Genomic DNA, 19,441 nt, shown 5'->3' with positions numbered 1-19,441 from the left:
GGCTAATTTCATTAGCAATAAAAACATATTCCTGTTTAATTTTTATACACTCAGGTTTTGTAGCTATAATTTTACTTGGTCGGGTATTACCAGTAGGTTATAGTGTCTAACGTTAGCTAATGTTAGCAGTCTTAACTTACTCACTGAGTCAGTAACTTACTCACTGAGTCAGTTTGCCGACTTTACTACTCTAATTGTGAAACTATTATGCTATGCCTAAGCATTTATCATTATCCCAGAACTGCAAAATAAAAAGATAAAATCTTTGGCAATGCGCATTCTTGCTATATTTAATACACTTATTGGTTTTGTCAATACAAACTTATTTGGTCTGGTATGACCAGGAGACTAATGTAAGCTAATGTTAATTTAAACTTAAATTGGATGAAAGTATTCAGACCGCTTCACTTTTTTTTTTTTGTCAAAATTTTTTTTACCAAAGTTTTTTTTACAATTTCTTTCAAGAATAAAATTGATTTATTAAATTAGTTTTTGGGTTGTATTTGAGAGTAGATGCCATTTTTCCTATTAGTTAGTGAGTGCTACGAGCAGCATGTTTTACTGTAAAACACATTTGGCCAAACATTACTTATTTACGTAAATGTATGTTTTGTTGCACTACGAGAGTTAAAATGTAATTGATAGTACAGATTGTCCTGTTTAATTTATTGTTAAACAAAAATACTACTGTACATGGTTGCCTTAGAAAAGTGTTTTTTTAAATCAGCACACTGTTATATACATTGTTACCCAGAGTAAATTTGTGGAAAATTATGCGAAGGTTTTGGTGCAAATTATGAAAGAGAAATGTTCAGCTGTCATTGTGGGGGCAAATCTTTTTATTAGAGGGCTGAATTAGGCCAGTGCTCGAAGGTTTTGGTCTGCTATGACCATAATGGTGGCTAATGTTAGTTAGTTAATTATAAGAAACGTCAGATAATTATTGTTGTGTAAATGACCTTAGTGAGTCAGTTTTGATTCTCTTTGAGCTAATGTTAAAGTACAATTCAGCATTTACCACTATCCCATAATACGGCTATAGTGGCTGGTATTCAGCAAAACTTACATAGTCTCACTTTAAGTTTTCAAGGGAGACTTCACTAAATTTATTTTATTACTAATTTTACTGAGAGACAAGCTTTAATGCTATGTAAATTCTAAGTAGTGGAAAACTCAAGAATAAGTACTGTGTACTCTCTCTAAGCAATTTTCCCTACATTTTTGATGTTGCAGGTTGTTTACAGAGCTGCTGACAGCATGGGATGGATGTCAGAAGTACTTCTACCGTTCATGGGCCAGGAAAATGGCCCTACAGACTGCTCTCCAGCACCCTGCAAAGGTGAGACACAACATAGTGCTTGTCTGGTGATACATTTGTCTGGTGGTCCACAATTTAACATCTTGTAGCATTTACTACTAATTTTACTTTTTGTCTAAAAGTTACTGTCACCGAAAGCCAGGGATTATAGATGAAGCACTAATTTTAACATCTGCTGTTTCTCAGAGTGCTGTTTGTGTATTTTGGCCCTGTAGTCTGAAGTGTGTGTGTGTGTGTGTGTGTGTGTGTGTGTGTGTGTGTGTGTGTGTGTGTGTGTGTGTGTGTGTGTGTGTGTTATTTTTTGGTTGTAGGAGCTGGGTCTGGGAAACGTAGAGCGTTGTAGAGGTTTCTCATCTCACATGTTCAAGTTGCTCCTCAGACAGAGGCGACGGCTGGCCAAACTCACCGAGCAGTGGGTCCATCTCAGGTCAGTCTGCTGCCACAGGACCCGTAAAAAGACAACTTAAAAAAAGACACTTAAAATTACTATTAATATAATATTGGTGCCCCAGCGGACACAGGAACTCGTCCGAAAAGTCCAAAAGCTTATAGTGCCTCTTTTTTTTCCAAATCACTTTCCTTGACCTTCATGTAAAATGTGATTAGGTCAAGTAAAGATCAGAAAAGATTTATTAGGAGTTAGAGAAAGATAATCAAACATAATCCAACACAAGAGGTCACCATTAAAACATTTATTTTTTCATCTTAGCATTAAAATGAACATTGAGTCACTTCATTTTTTTTTCCAGAGATTCTACGTAAACTTTTGTAATTTGGTAAAACCCGTAATTGGCAATATCCAGGACAAATATTAAATTGCAGTAAAGTAAAGTTTGGAGGAAGTTTCCCGCAATAAGACAAATTTATACACAGGTTCCACTACAAGAAAATGGATCTTTATATTTTACTGGATGGGTAGATTAAATTGGACTTTCTGTGTTGTTCATAACTGAAATATGACCTATTGTCTTTTTATGTCCCAACACCTCTAGGAGGCTAACAAACAGCATTCGGGTCATCAAGGCCAACCTCCAGAGCCACAGTAAGGACCCAGGCTGTACCCTCCCGCCCCAGGCCTCTCTCCATGGCTGGATCAGCAGGGGCCAGGTGCTGGCTGCCCAGTGCACCATCCTCCTGCAGCAGCTGGCTTGGCTGCTGCAGTGCTGCCCTGAGGACCTCCAGCAGAAAGAGGAGACAAGCAGCTGCAGGCAGTACACCCTGAGGTGCCCGTCCCCGCTGGCAGCACAGCGCCAACCCCCCGGCTGTCTGATGAGAAGGGGAGACACCGCCTGGTGCCAGCTACACCAGTGTGTGACCGCATTGTTGAAGCAGACTGAGAGCCTGAAGGTGGAGCTGGACACTGTGGCCCATCAGACCTCTGAGAGAGTACTCTACACATGGTAAAACACAATCACTCAAAAGTTTATTTGAAATCTGATGTACAGTTTCAACAGTCCTGACAACAATGTTATTTTCCACAGGGACCATTTTGTAACGTGCTGTTCAGGCTTCGACCAGCTGGAGGCTGTAGGGGCTCAGATGTCCAGTGTGGAGCGGCTCTTCATCCCGGCCAGGTGTGTTGGGAGTGCAGACAGCCAGCCGGCCATCACACAGAGCCTGCAGTATGTCAGAGGACAGTTAGAGGCTAACATCACTGAGTTCACCACCTGGAAGACCCAGCTGCTCTCCATGGGACACCAAAACATAGGTGAATGTACTGACCAGTCATCCTAATACTATCATTCCTTCAGATGTTACTGACAAACATCCTGCTGACAGACGCGCAGATAAGCTGCTAATGATCACAATTAACACTTTGACTTTTATGCAATATAAAGTTTTAAGAAGTACCATGTTTGTCTCATTATTTACCCCCTCCTTGTTGAACAGATCATCCGTCTGCCTTCTGTACTGAGTTCTCTGCTGAGCTGGAGACAAACATCAGCACAGTGCTGTGTGCTGTCCAGACACTTGTGAAGAGAAGGGAGACACAGCATCAAAAAGAGCATCATGGAGCTGTCAAGAGAGGTGAGGATGATGCAGTGGGGAGAAACTGTGCTGTCTGCAGGTCTAGTGGATGGAAAATGAGGCAAAGTCAAAATCACATTGAAATGTTCATTAAAATGTGAAAAACTACTGTGTTTGCAGCTGACCAAGATTACACAAAATAGAATCTCTCCACTGCACACAATATACTCTGTTACTCCATTACTGTAGCGACAGTACATTAATCTAGTAGCATACTGTGTCTTCTTTCCCTCCTTTTGAGCTCCAGAGCTGTATGAATTCATCTTTAAGATGCTGGATAGATTCGGTGATAATACATGTCTTGTGGCGAACTGCATTATCATGTTGGAAGTATTAATCTAAGTGTGACGAAACCATAGCAGTAAAAACACAAACTTTCAGCATGAGGCAAATAGATCCTGGGTACCAACTTTTTCCCGGTTCTTAATGGACCAGTGCTTCTCTACCTTCTCGACTTTCACTGTTATAGCCCATTGTAGACACGGTCTTATAAGTAGTGTGTTCTGAGATGACATTCTGCACACTGACTGACTATTCAGAAAGTATTCAGACCGCTTCACTTTTTGCACACTTTACTGTTTTGTACATTTAATTTTAAATTGATAAAATTGTTATTTTTGCCCTTCAATCTACATTCAATAACCAATAATGAAAAAGTGAAAACAGGTTATTGGAAAATTTTTGCAAATGTATTATTTAAACATAAATCTCTGATTTACAAAAGTATTCAGACCCTTTGCTGTGGCCATCCAAATTGTGGTCAGGTGCAACCTGTTTGTTTTAATTTTCCTTGAGATCTGTGTAGAACTATATCGGAGACTCCCTGTGGCAAATTAAACTGATTGGACATAGATTTCAAAAGCATACCGCTGTGTATATAAGGTCCGACAATTTACACTGTTGTTGGGACAAAAATCAAGTCCTGTAAACTCTCTGTAGACCTCCATGCTAAAATTATGGTGAGGCAGAGATCAAGGCAAGGGTATAAAGGGGATTAAAAATCAACTGAAATCTCTCACTTACAAATGTGTTCAGAGCCTAAAGCAATTACAGCTTCAAGTGTTCCTTCGGTTGGTCTCCACAAGCTTTGCACATCTGGATTTGGGCAGTTTATCCCATTCTTCCTGGCAAGTCCTTTTAAGCTCTATCAGATTGGATGGGAAGGGAAACGTTTGGCTAGGCCACTCAACGACAGTCAGAGATTTGTCCAGAAGCCACACCAGAATTGTCTTGCTCTGAGCTTCAGGTTATTGCCGTGCTGAAAGATGAACTGTCGACCCAGTCTCAGGTCGTGTGCACTCTGGAGCAGGATTTTTCAAGGACCTCTCTGTATTTGGCTGCATTCATCCTTCCCTCAATTCTGATCAGTTCCCTGTCCCTGTTGCTGAGAAGCAACCCCATAACATGATGCTGCCACCATGCTTCACTGTAAGGATGGTGTTAGCTAGGTGATAAGCAGTGCCTGGTGTTCGCCACACATAGTGTTTGGAGTTCTGCCCAAAGAGTTCAGTTTTTGTCTCTCTAAAATTTTCTTACCATATTGATGCAATAATGGATGGTTTTCATAACACAATGATTACACAAATTTAATGTTTCAGAGGGTGCTGAAGAGGAGGAGGAGGATGAAGACCCTGTAGAGGACCTGCTGAAGCCTGGTCACCTTGCTCATCTCCTGGAGGAGGAGCTGGAAGCCGAGGTGGAGGCTCTGTGTGTAGGAGATGTTAGTGCCAGCCTGGAGAGCCTGCTGAGCAGCCTGAGGACACACAGAGACGCTTGTCAACCACAACAGCTCCAGGTATAAAGAACAGCTGCACATATAACATCCAAAATACTCATAAAATGACCATAATATGTCTGTTAGAGATTGATGCTATTGACAGTTGACACTCAGTTACTAAAGATTGTTTTGCCATTTAGCATACAGTATAGTGTACAGTACAACTAATGTTTTTAATGTTTTTTTACGTGTGACGAGAAGGTTTTGACCTCCTGATCCTCTCCTAATGCCTTCCAAATACACATCAGTATCTGTCCATGTTCTGGGGCTTTAATGTGTCTCTTTTGGCCGTGTATGTTTTCAGGAGGTGAACAGGGCGTGCAGGATGTTGGTGCGTTTGGAGCCTCTGCTTTGGATTTACTCTGACTTGGTGCGTTACTATCTGGCTGTGTCACTGGGAGCACACAGGAGCACAGGCAAACTGCTGTCTGTACTGGCCAGCATCTTCACCGAGCTTGCGCAGAAGGTGCAAACACATCAAATGTTTCTCAGTCTCACTGTAAATTAGTTCTAAGAAAATGATACTGGTATAATTAAGTTATTAAGATAAGCAGTTATTAAGCCTAAAAGAGTGACCAAAAAATTTGTTCTGTCTTCCTTCCTCAGGGTTTCTGCCTTCCTCAGGAGCTGATGGACGGTGGCGATGGAGAATGTGCCACAGAGTTTCACAACTATGAGGGTGGTGGTATAGGAGAGGGCGAGGGCACCAAAGACGTCAGTGACAAGATTGAGAATGAAGATCAGGTGACAAAATGATATTATATTTTTAACTCAAGGTTCACTTACTAACTTTTTTTCCTGAGCTTTCAACTGCATCTGATGGTCTTCATAGCTGAGGTCATTCTAAACAGTGAGTTTTGAACTTCCCTGGATGCTTAATGCTGTGAGATGTGGTTTAAAGGTCTGGGAAAACCTACTAAGTGGCAATAGTAAGCCTGACGAGATTACAGGTGGCAAAATCTCAAAATTTATTATCCAAAGAGAAAAACAAAACAAAAATCTTTTGTCCTACACTGTCAAAATATTTTGTGATGGTACTAATGCTCAGATTGTCCCATCAACCTGTGGACATACAGGCAAAAAATCCAAACAATTTCCGATGTGTAAAATTCATTTTTCTTTAAAAACAGACATGCTAGTTGATGGTTTTTCTGTGTAGCCTAATTTAAAGTAGGCTACATATGATAAGGCAAAAGCATATTGTGCCAACTCCACAATATGGCTTGTCTAACTAAGACATGTAGTGACTATTACATGGCACAGTATTGATGAGACCTTGAATGAGTCTTTTAGCCAGTGATCACCTCTAACTGTGTAATCTATAAGTAGGATCATTTGACCAACATTTCTCATGAAAGTATTTCTGACATCATCTTCCAGGTGGAGGACACCTTTCAGGAAGGCCAGGAAAAGGAAGAACAACAGGATAAAGGGAATATCAAGGCAGAAGACAACGCAATTGAAATGTCAGAGGACTTTGAAGGCCAGATGCATGACGGGGATGAGAATGAACCAGGTGATGCGGCCCACTCATTTTTTGTGTTGTTCCATTTCTGGTTTTGTCTCTTGGCTTTCGGTTCCTATTGCTAGCTACAGTAAATACAAGTAAAAAGTCACAGTTGTAATCAGGTTAACACAGGCTACTATACATCCTTAAAGCTGGGAACACACATTCACATTTTCAATGAGGTCATGTGACCTGAAAGACCATCTTTGACAAACATAATGCGGTAACTAGCTCACAGCTAACTTACCTAATGTTGTAGTAGCAGACAGAAAGGGGGAGAACGTTTGTTTTTTTTGTTTTTGTTTTTTTTTACATGTATGTCAGTCTTTCATACTGTACAGTATGTTCTACTGTAGAACTGGTCAGATATTTACTCAAATGTAGGCACAAAGTGATCACAAGCAGCAGATGTCCATCTACATAATGTAACACATTCCCACTTTAAGGGTAGACGGGAGATCACCAGGAATGAAACCCCTAATCATTAAGTGCAGGTGGCCTTTGATAAGAACATTAGAGACAAGAAAAACCTAAAATAACGTGAATTTCACTAGAAATCTCAGAATCACCGCTTATAAGATCCTTCTTTCCTTAATCATTTAAAGATGACGATCGTGAATCAGATAAACAGGATGAGGAGGAGCTGGACAAAAAGATGGGCAATGTGGGTGAAGGCCAGACGAATACTCTGGATGAGAGAATGTGGGGGGATGATGAGGATGATCCGGATGAGGAAGGAAGTGACAACGAGGAACAGTCTGGCCAGGGCATGGACCAGGTACTGGACACAAAATTACCAAGAAGGTTATGAAGAAAATCCTTGAAAAACATACACATTTTGAAAAAGAAATATGTAACAGTTTACATATATTGTTAATCTTCCAATCAGATATTTTTATTGGCTGTCTTTAAGTAGATCATTATTTAAACCAGTTACATGTCACTTTTGTTAGTGTGCCCTAATTTCCTGTCAATACTGTGGATTCTGTTAGGATGAATCAGAGCTGGTTGCCAAAGATGACAACTTGGATGCTGCAGACCCCAACAAAGACAAGAAAAACCAGGACAAAGAAGAACAGATGGATGAGGAGGAGAAAGAGGAGATAAATGAAAAAGGAGATGAGGTAATTTTCATTATGAACTGAAGAAGTCCACATATACTTTTCCCTGCACACCATCCAGACACTGGTAAATGCACACAATTGCTGAAGTGCAGCAGAGATTAACCATTCCCTTTTATTTTATTTTTTTTAACTTTTGTTCTTTAAAATTTTGACCAGGGCTAGTATCAGGTATTTCCAACATTTCACAGATCTTCTCTTATTTTGACGGCTTTGGTGTGTCTGATCTGTTCTCTTGCTGTTTCTCAGAGGGAGTTTGATGAGAATGAAGTGGATCCCTACCACAGTCAGCAGGGCAAGAGACCTGAGCCTGAGGTCATGGATCTGCCCAAAGATCTCAATCTGGACCAGGATGATGAAGCTGGAGACGATGGAGAGGGCGAGTGTGACAGTGAGATCTGCTACTGAACTTAGGGCTGCCACCAAATAAACTAATGTACAGTCTGGTGTTACTGTCTCCAAACAGAAACAGTAAAACTTTTCTGGAATACATGAAGTGCATATGACCATTGGCCACAATTTTTCAAAATTCTCATCAATTTTTTTAAGTTAATGAGCTTGCAGTAGCACCAGGAGGGTCAGAAAGCATATTACACAGGCATTAGTTTGAAGTGAATGAAGTTGAATGTCAGTTGAGCATTTATATTTAGACATACAGTGCAAAAAGTCTGAATGCTTTCTGAAGCCACTGTGGCTTCAGAAAGTATTCAGACTTTTTGCACACTTCTTGTTGTAGATTTAATTTTGAACGGATAAAATTGACATTTTTCAATCTACACTCAATAATCTATAATGAAAAAGTGAAAACATGTTTCAAGAAATTTTTGCGAATTTAATCTCAAAATTTTATTTAAAACCAAATATTGAAATGTCTCATTTATAAACTATCTGTGCAATACATACCTATGAAATGTACCCCATGCCACAGATTGTATTTAAAACTTGATATGACCGCTGTTAAATGAAGCTGTATTGCCTGTTTTTTCTTCTTCAGAGGAAAATCCCTTCGACATTGATGAGAAAGCCTTGGACCTGGATGAGAAGGAGGATGGACAGAAAGATGGAGGGGAGGAGCAGGGACCAGAGGAGATGCAGGAGGACCAGACAGACCACCCAGGAGAGGGGAAGGATCAGGAGCCCAAGACTGAAGAGGAGGAGGAGGGAGAAGGAGAGAAAGCAGAAGGAGATGAGGGAGACGAGGAGTCTGCTGAGAAAGATGAAGAGGATGAGACGAGGGAGAGCAGAGGACAGGAGGCAGGAGGAGATGAAGATCTGACTGTTCCAGATGACAAAGGATACAAGACCAGACCAGAGGTGTGTATGTAAAGGAACTACTGTACTTATTCACTGTATGATGAGCATAGAAGTTTTCCACACACACACGTTTTGTTCTGTGTTTCACTCTTATGACTTCATGCTCACAGGATAAAGAGGAGGAAGGAAGGGTCGAGGATGAGGAACAGCCAGAGTCAGCTGATAGGAAGGAACATGACACAGATGGTCAGACTGGAGAGGAGAATGTCCAGAGTGATACAGCTGTGGAGCTGGCTGGAGAGGCATCAGAGAGAGACCAAGCTAAAGAGGTACTCTTCACTTTAACTCAGAACCACATTCAGCACTTCACCTGTCAGAAGTACATACACTAGATAACACAAACCAATAGAATAAGGCAGCCTTTAGGATATGGCTTAAGGCCTGAAAAGGTTTCACCTTGATAAGAATGCAAGAATACTATAATGGGTGGCATATAATGCAAAGGTTAAGCTCTGTGGTCTTCATATGTGGTTTCAGCATTGGGTACAGAGAGCTGCAACAGTTTACTGGACTGTAACTTGTGATAATGGCTCTAGCCTCCTGTATACATATAACCCTTACAACAAAAAAATTCTCCAGATATCTCCATATCAGAGACTCCTTTGAAATTAAACAAGTGGAAGATAATGAACTTAATCCGGTCAACATATTCAAAGATGTATACAAGATAAATAAGAGCAAACATCTAATATCAAATTCATACAAGAGAATACAAAACTCCAAAAATTACTCATATCAAAAAGAAATGGGAGAGAGAATCCAACCTTGAGATAGTCTAAATTTATATGAAGGATGTCTTAAAGATTTTTGTGATCAAACAAAGTGTATATTATTGTTTCAGATAAAAATGTGTTGAGTGTATTTCCTTCCTGATTTTTCTTCAAAATCATTAGGATTGAGCGTGATTATGCCAGGCCTGGGCAGAATCAATCACTTGCAATGGCCGCGCAATTCATGCCAGTTAGTTATTTCCAACTTGATCCCAACTTGCTCTGACGTCATGCAAACATAGACAAAAAAACATCACAAGATTAAGACAGGTGCAGTTTTTGGAGCCAGGCACCACTGTTGATCCCCACTGATTGCAAAACTTCAGGGCATGATTGGAAACACCTGGCTCTCCCCTGATCTAAGAGCTGATTTGCTTGGATGTTGGATCAACAACATGACATTCTATGAATTGCAGAACTTTTGATTTTATTAGTCAGATTTTGCACCAGCAATATTTAATATATTCACATATTAAGTGGTGTGTGGTATTTTTCTACTTTTCTTTCCCCGTGTATTTTCACCACTGATTCATGTTTTGATTTTATTTACCATAGTTTGAGAAGGACAAGCCCAGCGCTCAAGTCTGGACAACTTTATATACAGTGGCAAACCCATTTGAGGGCTGCCTTTCATGAGAATTCTACCTCATCTAACTTTTCGCATAAAATAATTTTGTAATACGGAGGTTAAACCACAAACACACTCATGATCATCACAGTTAGTAAGATAGCGTTTTAAAAGGCTACTGTCATACAGAAGAAGATCATTAAAACAACTATAACTGGAGACTGAGTACAACTGAGTGTCAGAATTACTGAGATGTGAGCGTTCCTTTGATTTCCTGCACGGACTGCAAAGGCTGTTGGAAACTGTCCATCCTGACCGCAGCTTTTTGTCACTGGCCTCTGCTGCTGCCGCCACCTCTCATCCACTTTACAGGCGAAGCGCAGTTCATCTCGAAAAAGCCTATTTTCTTCTTCAACAGTTCTTTCTACCTATCGGTCCTCTTCTTACCTACATCATTCCGACATTTCTTTGCACCACTGTCACCTACTTATGATCAGAATACTAGAGTGAAATGCATGCATGTATGATACAAACATAAAGAGTCAAGAATTTAGGTTTAGAGAGAACTAGTGAAGAGGTTGGTTCAACTCTTATGTCAGCTTCACTCTCCCATAAACGCTTTCGTTCACACTGAATGCTATTCAAATTCAACTAGGGTAATTGGAGATTGTTTGTCTGCTTTGTTCTCACTTAAAATTAGTTGCACCAAAGTGATTCTTAAGGCAAAGCAGGTTTATTTGTATAGCACCTTTCAACAACAAGGCAATAGAAAGTGCTGTGCACAAAAAAAGCATTAAGACAGGATAAACACAGGACAGTATAAAAAGATAATATAAAAAAAGACATTTAAATAGGATTAAAAAATAAATAAATAAAAGTTAGCTAAAATAAAACAAGATGAAACGCTAGAGTAAAGATCGCAGTGTAAGATAAGAATACTTTGATCCCAAATTTGATTTAATTAAAGGCAGTGGCAAACAGAAAAACTCTTAAGCCATGATCTAAAAGAACTGAGAGTTAGGGCAGATTTCAAGTTTTCCGGTTGTTGTGTGTTCCATGTATGTGGGTGATAATAACTGCTTCTCCAGGTTTAGTTATGACTCCGGGGAAATCAGCAGAGTTGTCCCAGAAAATCTGAGAGGTCTGGACGCTTCATAACAGAGCAGCAGATCAGAAATGTATTTTTGCCATAAATCATTCTGTTTTATAAACCAATCATATTTTAAAGTAAGTTCCTTGTCTTAGTGATAACTCTAGCAGCATTATTCTGCATCAGCTGCACCTGTCTGATACATGCATGAGACAGCTGCAGTTCATCATCCATCTTCAAACTTTCCCTCTACAAAAGATAAAATTAAAATATTTCAACTTTTCATGTCTGATAGGAGCATGGGAGTGGGGCAGCTGATGCCAGCCAATCAGAGGGCCACCAGTCAAAGCTGACAGCAAGAATGGCTTCACAGACACAGACTCAGAGCAAGACTCAGGTATGACTGACCACTCGTTCAAAGTACAGTTATGCCTTCTGATGAATCTCCACTTCTGCCTCCCTTTTTTTATTCAATCCATTTTACCACAGTGTTTTTTCTTTTAATTTACTGTACTGTTCCAGAGCTTCAAGAGAAAACCTGGTCAGGCGGACAATGAGCGATCGACAGGCGACTACAATGAGCATGTAAACAAGCGTCTGCGTATAGTGGAGAGCAGTAAGGATAGAACTGCAGACAGCATGCAGAGTGACACCCAGCAAGAGTCAGACCTATACGAACACATCAAACAGGGAGAGACAGCCTACGACACTCAGACATATGGTCAGTAATATTGTGTTTGGTCAGTAATCCCATACATACCAAACACACCATGGGAATTGTTACTATTGTTTTATGACTGCATTTAATATTTTTTAGCTTAACCTCAAATCAGGTTTTTAAGTGGTTGAATGAATGTTGTATTTGTGGGTCTCTCCAGATGTGGCCAGTGCAGACCAGCAGAAAGCAGAAAGGGCTCAGCAGGACCAGGATTACGATCAGAAAATTGAGGATGTTGCCATGGAAACAGAGGACCAGGAAGACGACCTCCAAGCTGCTGAGGTCCAGGAACTCAAGCCTGAGCAGCTGGACTCTACTAAGGCCGCTCAGAAAGGTGTCAACATGCAGCATCTTTTTCTCCTGTTTTTGTTGCAAAATAATATTGATTAACTAGAATGGTTTTGGCAACTTGGTGTGTTTATGTTTTTGAATTACACACAGATTACAGATGGCGTTTAAAAATGCGCTCAGAATTCCTAGTTTTGAATCCTCTGACTTCTCCCTCTTCTTGTGCAGTTGTTGACAGTGGAGAGATGGAGGTGGAGAGGCAGGGAGAGGAGGAGGATCAGGACAGATGGAAGGAGCGACAACATCCCAGAGAAGAAGAGCGAGCAGAGAGAAGTACAGAATCCACTATTCACACTGTTCCTGACCTGCTGTTGGACACCATGCAGGTAGACATCTACAGTAACATAGACAATCAACTTCTTTCTTACTCCTTTTCTTATTACTTCTGTCTTTGTTACGCCTCACTCTACGGGGGGCGTACAACACTCCACCCCTCACCCAAATCAACCTCAGAAAACCTTTAAACAACCGTATCCATATCCATTCATTAACGTAATTATACAAAACAACCAGGATACTAAATTGAGTCTACAAAAGAAACAAAGTCAAAACACAACAGCAACAGAAAATAAAATCTAAGACTGAGAGGCAGCAAGACCAGCAGTCCCCACTGATGTTGGGACAGGAGCTTTCAAGAACGTCATTCCCAGGCCAGGTGCACCTCATTGATGACTGATCGGCTAGCACCTGGTAGGAGCCACAGACAAGACAGGAGAGGAAAAGGGATAAACAGAGCACCAGGAACACATATAGCCGTAACAGTCTTATACAAACATTCTGTCCCTAACGTTAATTTGTGGAAACATTGAGAAAATACTTAAATTCCATTTAGTTATTAAAGTCAGACTTTAAAGCTGTGCCTGTGTGTTTATTTGCAGAAAGCTGAGAGAGACCCAGAAGTGATCAGGAGAGAGATGGAGCTGCAGCTGGAAGCCTGGCCCAAACTGGCTCCAGGAACTCAGCAGGAGGTGTGGCTGATGCAGGAATTTTGATCTAAGTGACTCTTGTTCCACTGTTTGCAAATAAACAGAATTGTTTCAAAAACTTTGCCTGCAAGATAAAACTGAACGTAAAACATTATTATGCTTGTCCACTCATAATACTTTTAGCAATCGATTCTATTTTGTGTTGTCAAATATAGCGGCGTTATTATAAACTCTTTAAAGTAATGCTTTTAACATAATCTCACAGTCAAGTAGTTATTTATAAAATGAACCATAAATGTTAAAAGGACATGATCTGGACTTGCATGGACTTGCAAGGACAAAATTTTCAATCATCCAGGTCACGGTATATCTAGAAGTGCTAAGTCAAATCCAACTGGACTTGCTTTAGATTCTTGAGGAAGTTTTGCCTGTCTTCCAAAAGGCTTCTTCAGTTCTGAAAATAAAGTCTATGGGTCTGACTTACTCGCGGGGAGTCCCAGAAATTTAGAGGGGACTTGTGGAGTTCTCTTGTAAACACGTTTCCGCTTAATTCAGCGTTTCTCACTAAAACTCACTGTGTGTATCCTTGAGGTCTAACACGTGTTGAATGCATTTCCTTTGTTAAGCATATTTTTTTAAGTATGTTAAATCCTACATTGTTTACATCCATGTTTACTTGCTAACAGTCCCCTTCTTTCCTACATTTGTTGGCACATTGCTGCACTTTTTGGCACATTACTGCCACCTGTAGATCAATGGAATAGTGTGAAACCTCTGGAAGGAATGTGTATCTTGTCACCCATATGCATCCTCATGTGCATGCACGATACATACAAAATGAGGACGTACTCATAAAAACATTATTCTATTGTGCTACTAGAGGTCAAAAACTCCATAGGGTTCCCTTAACCTCTGTAGGGTCGTTTACACCTAGGTTGTGTCCGAAGTCATTTTGTATTTGCTACGAAGTGCACTACATTTAGTTACATACTTTCCACCATTTTTTTTTTTTAGTGTCTGAATTCTGAGTGTGTAAATATATCCACTATTTTGTAATCTCAAAAATTCCACACTGGGGCAAAAAACAATCCCACACTGCAATGCTCTGCATTGTATAGATACAGAAATTACCGCTTTGTGTCTCTACACCTGTAAGTGATGATGCCAAATGATAATGATTAGTGATTGTCTGAAATCTTAATTTACTGCTCAATATTGAGTAAACTATTTAGTGTCCAATCATATAGGGAGTAGTGAATGAGTGAACAAGGGGTGATTTCAGACACAGCCCTTGAGAGTCACTGTGGTCACATTTGGGTTATTAATCACCCTTGCTGTCATGTGTCAGTAATTAGAGTCACATTTGTCAATAAATGGGACTGGAAGGGATGTCAGTTTTAATAGTGCTATGAAGCCAAGGTTGTAATTTGTGGCTAATGTGTGTTTTTGTCTGTGTGCCAGGAGAGTGCAGCAGCTTCCATGTGGCACCAGTACCAGACTCTGACCTCACCTCTCTCCCAGCAGCTGTGTGAGCAGCTCCGCCTCATTCTGGAGCCCACACAGGCCACTAAACTCAAGTCAGTACCAACACACTCAGTAAACCATGACAGTGGCAGTGTAAAGCGTTTGGAGTGGTCGATAAAACTAGAAAAGTGCTATGTAAGTGCAGTCCATTTACCATTTTTGCCCATCAATAACCAACCCATGATGACAGAGTGAAAACTTGTTTTTAGAAATTTTTGCAAATTTATTAAAAACCAAAAATATTAAAAATAAAAAATGGAAATCTCTAATTTTTATACATATTCAGACCCTTGCTTCACTTTGTAGAAACCCCTTTGGCAGTATTTAAGCTTCAAGGCTTCTTGGGAAATTCTACAAGCATTAAAAATAACCTGAAATCTCTCATTTACAAATGTATTCAGACCCTAAATTTGAAGCAATTACAGCTTCAAATCCTCTTCGGTTGGTCTCTAACAAGCTTTGCCACCAGGATTTGGGCAGTTTATCACATTCTTCCTGGCAGATCCTCTCAAGCTCTGTCAGATTGGATGGGAAGTGTCTGTGAACTGCCATCAGAGACTTGTCCTGAAGCGACCCCAGTGTTGTCTTGGCTGTATGTTTAAGGTCATTGATGTGCTGAAAGGTGAACCGTCGCACGCACTCTGGAGCAGGTATTCTTGAAGGACCTCTCTGTATTTGGCTGCATTCATTCTTCCCTCAATTTTGAGCAATCTCCCTGTCCCTGCCGCTGAGAAGAACCCCCATTGCATGATGCTGCCGCCCCTGTGCTTCACCATAGGGATGGTATTATCCAGGTGATGAGCAGTTCCTGGTGTTCGTCAGACATAGTGCTTGGACTTCTGCCCAAAGAGTTCAATTTTTGTCTCATCAGACCAGAGAATCTGCTTCCTCATGCTCTCAGAGTTCTTTCCATACCATTTGGCAAACTTCAAGTGGGCTGTCATAGGCCTTTTACTCAAAGTGGCTTCCATGTAGCCACTCTGCCTTAAAGGACTGATTTATGGAGTGCTGCTGAGATGGTAATCTTTGGCAGGTTCTCCCATCTTTGCAGAGGACTACTTTGTTAGAGTGACCATTGGGTTCTTGTTCACCTTCCTGACCAACGCCCTTTTTGCCTGATTACTCAGTTTGGCAGGATGGCCAGCTCTAGGAAGAGTCCTTGTGGCTCCAAACTTCTTCCATTTCTCAATTATTGAGGCCACTGTACTCCTGGGAACAATCAGAGCTTTAGAAATGGTGTTATATCCTTTCCCTAAACTATGCCTTGCCACAAAAACTCCAGAGAGTTCATTGGACTTCATGGTTTGGTTTTTGTCCTGACATGCAATATGAACTGTGGGACCTTTTTATATACATAGGCATGTGCCTTTCTAAATTAGGTCCAGTCAATTCAATGCTGGACTAAAACAAGTTCAGGAGACCTACCTAGCAAACAGGATGCACCTGATGAGAATTTGGAGTGCAAGAGCAAAGGATTTGAATACTTTTATCACCTAGAATGGCAATCAGTAGAGTGCATACCTCCGCCACGGCCAGATATTGATGAACACGGATGAAAGTTCAGTTCAGTTCATTTCAGTTCATTTCAGTTTTTGATTTTAAATAAATGGGCAATAATTACTAAAAAAATGTTTTCATTTTGTAATTTGGGGTTAATGAGTACAGATTGATGAGCAAAAATGGTAAATGGACTGCACTTATATAGCACTTTTCTAGTCTTATCGAAAACTCAAAACACTTTACACTACATGCCACATTCACCCATTCATACATCCCACTCACACATAAACTCAAACATACTGATGGCACAGCCATCAGGGGCAAATTCGGGTTCAAAAAAATGGCAATTTTATCCATTTAAAATTTAATCTACAACACAATAAGTGCTGTTGTTGTTGAAGTGTAAGGTATGAATACTTTTTTTTTTTTAATTGAAAGTTGCATTTGAGCAATACTAATTGTTCCAATGAATGCTCAACAGAGGTGATTACCGTACGGGGAAGCGTCTGAACATGAGGAAGGTGATCCCCTACATCGCCAGTCAGTTCCGTAAAGACAAGATCTGGCTGAGGAGGACCAAGCCCAGCAAAAGAGAGTACCACATCTGTCTGGCTGTGGACGACTCCTCCAGCATGGTGGACAACCACTCCAAACAGGTAAGAGAGAACTGTTATGTAACATTATGTTAACTGTATAGCTCCTCCTATAAAATGCTCATAGTCAAAAAGGTGTTTAAGAGATCAAAGACACAGATATATTGCTTATTCAAACTATATTGCTTATTCAAGCTAGCAAAATTTTCATTAGTGATCATGGTCATTTTCTACTGATATAGGACAGGATAGCTCCGTTATCTCTCTGCAAAAAAAATCTTACAAATTACCTATTGCTGTCTCCTCTCTTACCTCCCGTGTGTGTGGTGCAGCTCGCGTTTGAATCACTGTCAGTGATCATCAATGCTCTCACTCTACTGGAAGTCGGACAGGTGTCTGTGTGCAGGTAAGAACGTTTGCTATACTTATTTTATCATTTTTATAATTGTTGTTATTTTGATTGCACAATGGTGATTGACAGGTATAAAAATACATTAAGAAATATGGATCAATGTAACAAACATAAAGACCTTAAAACAAAGAAGGAAATTTAATATATTGAAATGTAAAGTTTGTGATTATACATGCTGTACACATCTTGAATGTGAAGCTAACATTTTTAATGTCTGCTCATGTCTCCAGTTTTGGCGAGCAAGTGCAGTTGCTCCACCCCTTCCAGCAGCAATTCAACGATGAGTCAGGGGCTCGGATACTCAGACTCTGTCAGTTCCAGCAGAAGAAGACCAGAATAGCACAGGTGGGAATCCTCCATCCACTGCTATTCACTTTAACCTGATGTCCCAGCTCTGTGAATTCTAAGACATAATGTTCAAATTGTGTATGGTAGATTTACTATAATCAGAATGATCTGGTATATGCTGTTAGTCAACGTAAATCGTTCATAGCATGTCAAGTTTTAGTCCTAACATCTATAGGAAATACTTAGGTGTATACTTTTTTTGCAAGTTTAGTGAGTTTTGGTTCATTTAAGACCTCTCCTTTGTGTTCCCATGGAGAAATTAAATAAAAGAGCCACCCTCTGTGAGCATTCCTACCTCATTCAAATGTAGAAATGTTTCAGTTTTCTAATGGAATTCAAGAAAACATTTATTAAATTTTATTATTCCACTTTACAAAACTGGTCCATAGAGATGAAGTAAGATCTTTCTTTACTAAGAAATGCAGCCACTAGGTGGTGTAGTGTAGGTTGACATTTCTGTGCGACTTAGTAATTGGATCTCTGTTTTCTCTAGGTGTTGCTGTCGGATAATAATTTTGTAAATATGTATAGTACTGCTCTAAAACATCTATACAAAATGCTTTACTTTACTTGGCCCTAAACCGTACAATACTCTTACAGATTACATGACACACCTATATTTTCTCCTAATGGTGAAGAAGAGTTGTGCGGAAAATCAAAGACGTTTAATTGTACACTAAACTATTATGTCAACTGCATTTTTGTACAGGTTTAGACATTTTAAAAAATAGCTACATTTTGTTTCTTTTTTTTATTAATCAAAAATAGTTATGTATGCTCTATTTACCATGTGCCTTTATAGTTAAACATGTAATGTGACTGATTGTTTTAAAGTGCAACTCCTCCTGTTAGATTGAATCTCTCTTCATCCCTCTCCTCTGTAGTTTTTGGAGACCTCAACCAAAATGTTTCTTGCAGCAAAACAGCAGATTCCAGGATCTATAAACTCAGGTAATGACTCACACTAAATATTGGTGTATTTTGCTGGCACACTGCTGTGACTATCTGCCTGTTCAGTACACATGTGTTGTGCAGTTTACTGATGCTCTGTTATTAGACCTCTGGGATGTCTGCAAGCAAATTTGCCATTTTAGCTTTAAACACATGAATTGGAACCATCATGGGACTTTCTCACATAGTAATGGATACCATGAACTGGTTTGAGAACTGGTAAATCTCTGTTATGACTAGGAAGATTGTTAGATACCCATGCATTCATTATACTGTAGGGCTTTTTATAATAGGTGTGCTATTACAATACCAAAGTTCAGCAGTGATACCAGTTGCGTTTTGATATCCTAACTTTGCTGAGTAAGAACACACTTTTCTACAACATACAAAGGTCTCAAATGCAGTAGCGTATCATATTGTTGTATTAGTTCAGACATCAAACATTCAGTACCAAATATCATTACCTTAATATACATTTTGATCAATGCTCAAAAAGTGCTGATGATCAATAACCATGCCAAATCATTTAGAGAACAGGTTCATTACAAATATCTTGTTGGTTGATAAAGTTTTTATTACTTACCAGTTAGTGTGACTGCTTGAAAAGTAGTTTTGCTTCCTGCTTAAC

At 39.8% G+C, this 19,441-nt stretch overlaps 1 protein-coding gene across 5 annotated transcripts in view; it reads left to right on the top strand.

Annotated features, from left to right (window-relative positions):
- mdn1 (midasin AAA ATPase 1) overlaps positions 1-19,441 on the top strand; it is a 112,220-nt gene that overhangs the window by 88,257 nt on the left and 4,522 nt on the right. For 3 of the 5 annotated variants that reach the window (XM_040124777.1, XM_040124774.1, XM_040124776.1), the window contains exons 77-100: positions 1,234-1,339; positions 1,630-1,745; positions 2,311-2,718; positions 2,800-3,026; positions 3,209-3,346; positions 4,945-5,141; positions 5,428-5,589; positions 5,730-5,867; positions 6,504-6,639; positions 7,236-7,408; positions 7,623-7,754; positions 8,001-8,142; positions 8,746-9,065; positions 9,176-9,334; positions 11,789-11,890; positions 12,016-12,214; positions 12,372-12,545; positions 12,728-12,885; positions 13,438-13,527; positions 14,947-15,062; positions 16,991-17,165; positions 17,435-17,508; positions 17,745-17,859; positions 18,747-18,813. In XM_040124777.1, the coding sequence (XP_039980711.1) occupies positions 1,234-1,339; positions 1,630-1,745; positions 2,311-2,718; positions 2,800-3,026; positions 3,209-3,346; positions 4,945-5,141; positions 5,428-5,589; positions 5,730-5,867; positions 6,504-6,639; positions 7,236-7,408; positions 7,623-7,754; positions 8,001-8,142; positions 8,746-9,065; positions 9,176-9,334; positions 11,789-11,890; positions 12,016-12,214; positions 12,372-12,545; positions 12,728-12,885; positions 13,438-13,527; positions 14,947-15,062; positions 16,991-17,165; positions 17,435-17,508; positions 17,745-17,859; positions 18,747-18,813 (3,824 nt within the window). The remainder of the gene's footprint in view (positions 1-1,233; positions 1,340-1,629; positions 1,746-2,310; positions 2,719-2,799; positions 3,027-3,208; positions 3,347-4,944; positions 5,142-5,427; positions 5,590-5,729; positions 5,868-6,503; positions 6,640-7,235; positions 7,409-7,622; positions 7,755-8,000; positions 8,143-8,745; positions 9,066-9,175; positions 9,335-11,788; positions 11,891-12,015; positions 12,215-12,371; positions 12,546-12,727; positions 12,886-13,437; positions 13,528-14,946; positions 15,063-16,990; positions 17,166-17,434; positions 17,509-17,744; positions 17,860-18,746; positions 18,814-19,441) is intronic. The other 2 variants (XM_040124778.1, XM_040124775.1) reach the window with 1 other exon arrangement.

Source organism: Xiphias gladius, chromosome 4, assembly GCF_016859285.1.
Source record: "Xiphias gladius isolate SHS-SW01 ecotype Sanya breed wild chromosome 4, ASM1685928v1, whole genome shotgun sequence".
Taxonomy (NCBI): Eukaryota; Metazoa; Chordata; class Actinopteri; order Istiophoriformes; family Xiphiidae; genus Xiphias; species Xiphias gladius.
Note: the sequence above shows the minus strand (reverse complement) of the source record. Positions and strands in the feature narration are given on the sequence as shown.